The sequence below is a fragment of the Sceloporus undulatus genome, unplaced genomic scaffold (genome assembly GCF_019175285.1).
Source record: "Sceloporus undulatus isolate JIND9_A2432 ecotype Alabama unplaced genomic scaffold, SceUnd_v1.1 scaffold_8378, whole genome shotgun sequence".
Classification (NCBI taxonomy): Eukaryota; Metazoa; Chordata; class Lepidosauria; order Squamata; family Phrynosomatidae; genus Sceloporus; species Sceloporus undulatus.
Window position 1 is genome coordinate 1 of NW_024811297.1, and position 2779 is coordinate 2779.

Here is a 2779-nt window from a genome sequence, read left to right on the forward strand (position 1 = left end):
GTTACTTCTTACACTGAGCTTGCAAGTGAATTCACTCCTGCACATCTTCACATATGACAGATGTGTCTGCACTCTGCCCTGCTTATCACTGCATTAACCTGAAAATTCCACATGAAAATTTGCACTTCAAGATGTTTTCTTAAAATTATCTTAACATTTCTACCTGTTTCACTGTGATTTTTGAACTGATATTTTCAACAACTGAGAAGGAAGAGAACTGATGAATAATTCTAGTTCTATTATTTCTGTATGTGAGTACAGATTAGACAGTGCCTATGGGAGTTTATAAAAACCTTGTTCCAGCATAGTGCAGTGGTTGGAGCACTGGACTACAACTCTGGAGACCAGGGTTTGAATCCCGGCTTGGCCATGTAAACCATACACAGGTTATAGCCATTAAATTACAATCTTACAAAAATTATTAAAAACTTTTCAAACTTTTAAAAACACAGTTGGCTCTATAAATGTTTAAACGAAAATTATAAAATTGTTTAACATTAAGCACATCACAATGTTACATAATCCATTCAAATTAGTATCAATATATCTATCACAGATTCCCAAACAAGACATTAGCCTTGAAATCTAATCTAAGGTTAGCTGCTTTTGTCACGAATCTGGCAGTATTAAACTTAATAGACTTTTCAGTATTAGATAGCAAATATGTGATTTTCTCCAGATTATTTTAGTATGCTACTAGTTTTAAACATCTCTTCAGAAATGTATCCCTTAGAGTTTTATGTATCCTACAATATAGCATATAGTGTATGGTATCTTCAATGTCCCCGTTTAATTGAGGTAACTGAAATAAACAGTGTTTTTATACTACTTTTGAAATACAAATGTCATAGGAATACATTCATTGTTTTCGTCTTCCCTTTTCCCCCCAACAACTCAACTACTTCAGTTTTGAAGAAATCACAGGTGGATTTGACCAGCTCCCAAATGCCTTCATCCAAGAACTGCGTGGAATAATTCACTTCAACAGCAGAGTAGAGAAGATTGTTCGCTCAGACTGGAAAGTGAGGGTGTTTTTCCGCAAACTGGATAAAAAGGCCTTGCAATGGCTGACTGCTGACTATGTCCTTGTCACAGCTACAACCAAAGCCACACGACTTATCAAATTCCAGCCTCCCCTTTCACATGCAAAGGCTCATGCCTTGCGCTCCTTCCATTATGCCAGTGCTACTAAAGTTGCCTTGACTTGCACTGACAGATTTTGGGAGAAAGAGGGGATTCAAGGTGGGAGATCATACACTGACCACCCATCTAGATTTATCTACTATCCAAACCACAACTTCACCAGTGGGCTTGGGGTGCTCCTAATTTCTTACACTCTGAATGATGATGCTGATTTCTTTGTTCCCCTCAGTGAAGATAAAATCATTGATGTGGTGCTAGATGACATATCACAAGTGCACAATATCTCTAAAGATCATCTCAAAACAGTCTGCAAGAGGCACGTGATACAAAAATGGGTCCTAGACAAATTTTCCATGGGGGCCTTTGCTTCTCCCGCTCCATATCAGATTGGCCAATTTTTCAGTGTCTTATCTCAGAATGAAGGGAGGGTTTACTTTGCAGGAGAACATACAGCCCACCCGCATGGTTGGATTGAAACTGCAATGAAATCTGTGATAAGGGCAGCAAGTAGCATTCACCTCAGGGCCACTAAGCCTGCATTGTAATATCTGGAAAAAATGAACCTTTGTTGTATCTACCCTTCTTGAAACTAGAGGAATTGGCTACTTGATGGGCCTTCCTGACTTGGTGTTTGTGGCATTGGTTGGGAAAGAGCAAAAGCAATCTCCCTATTCCTTTCTGCTAATAATGATCAACACAAATATACTGCTATGATTCTATTTCAGCTGTCATGGCAAGATCCTATGGAATCATGGAATTTGGAGTGCAGTGAAAGGCATTTAGAATTTTCAGCCAAGAAGTTCTTGTGCCTCACCAAACTGCAGATCCGAGGACTCCAAAATGGAGTCATATTGCTATAATTGTACGTTGTAAAAGAGACCCTTGTATGTTTTTATGCTGAATAGCCATAGTACTGTAAAAGGTTCATTTCTGGATTTTATATTTGCATTACTGAGGGAGGAAAAGGAGGATATACAGCCCAGTTCCACAACCTCAGAAATTTGTTTGGCATTAGTGTGCAACAGTACAGATTTTCCCCCCCCAAAGGATGATCATCATCATCAGAAGAAAAATATACATATTTACACTTTCTTTTCAGGTTATGTAATAAACATTCTGCTTTATGCACACAATTTTAGTGAAAATAAATGAATTCATCATAAACTTTTCCTGTTGTGATAGCTTGATGCAGCGCAACAAGTAGCTGGGGTAGCCAATTCCTGACCACTCCTTCCCCAATGAAAATGCATCAGTCCACAAATACACATCCCAAGTAAGTAAAAGAGGAAGTTAAATCTTATGAAATTTTAGGTTATTAAATATGTGCACCTGCAAATTCAGACATAATTGATACCTAGAAATACACTAAATTTCACCACAATGTATGAGATTATCGCACTGCTTTTCCCTCGATCTGGAATACCCTGGTGCAGTGGTTTCAGCGTTGGACTATGAATCTGTAGACCAGGATTTGAATCTTCTCTGTCATGAAAATCCACTGGGTGACTTTGGGCACATCACAATGGACGATATCACACAACTGAAATTGGAAGTATAATCCAGTGGCATCCTGAATGCATTCATGCATATTCATGTTATTGTGCGAAAGGTTACTACACACATATGCTGGCATTCC

The 2779-nt window shown here is 38.4% G+C and overlaps 1 protein-coding gene across 1 annotated transcript; it reads left to right on the forward strand.

Annotated features, from left to right (window-relative positions):
• Window positions 1–851: 851 nt before the first annotated feature.
• LOC121918314 (L-amino-acid oxidase-like) lies at window positions 852–1688 on the forward strand (the record flags this gene model as incomplete). Its single annotated transcript, XM_042444379.1, has 1 exon — window positions 852–1688. A coding segment is annotated over one exon (837 nt), but the record flags the coding sequence as incomplete, so codon positions are not given.
• Between the last annotated feature and the right edge of the window lie 1091 nt (window positions 1689–2779).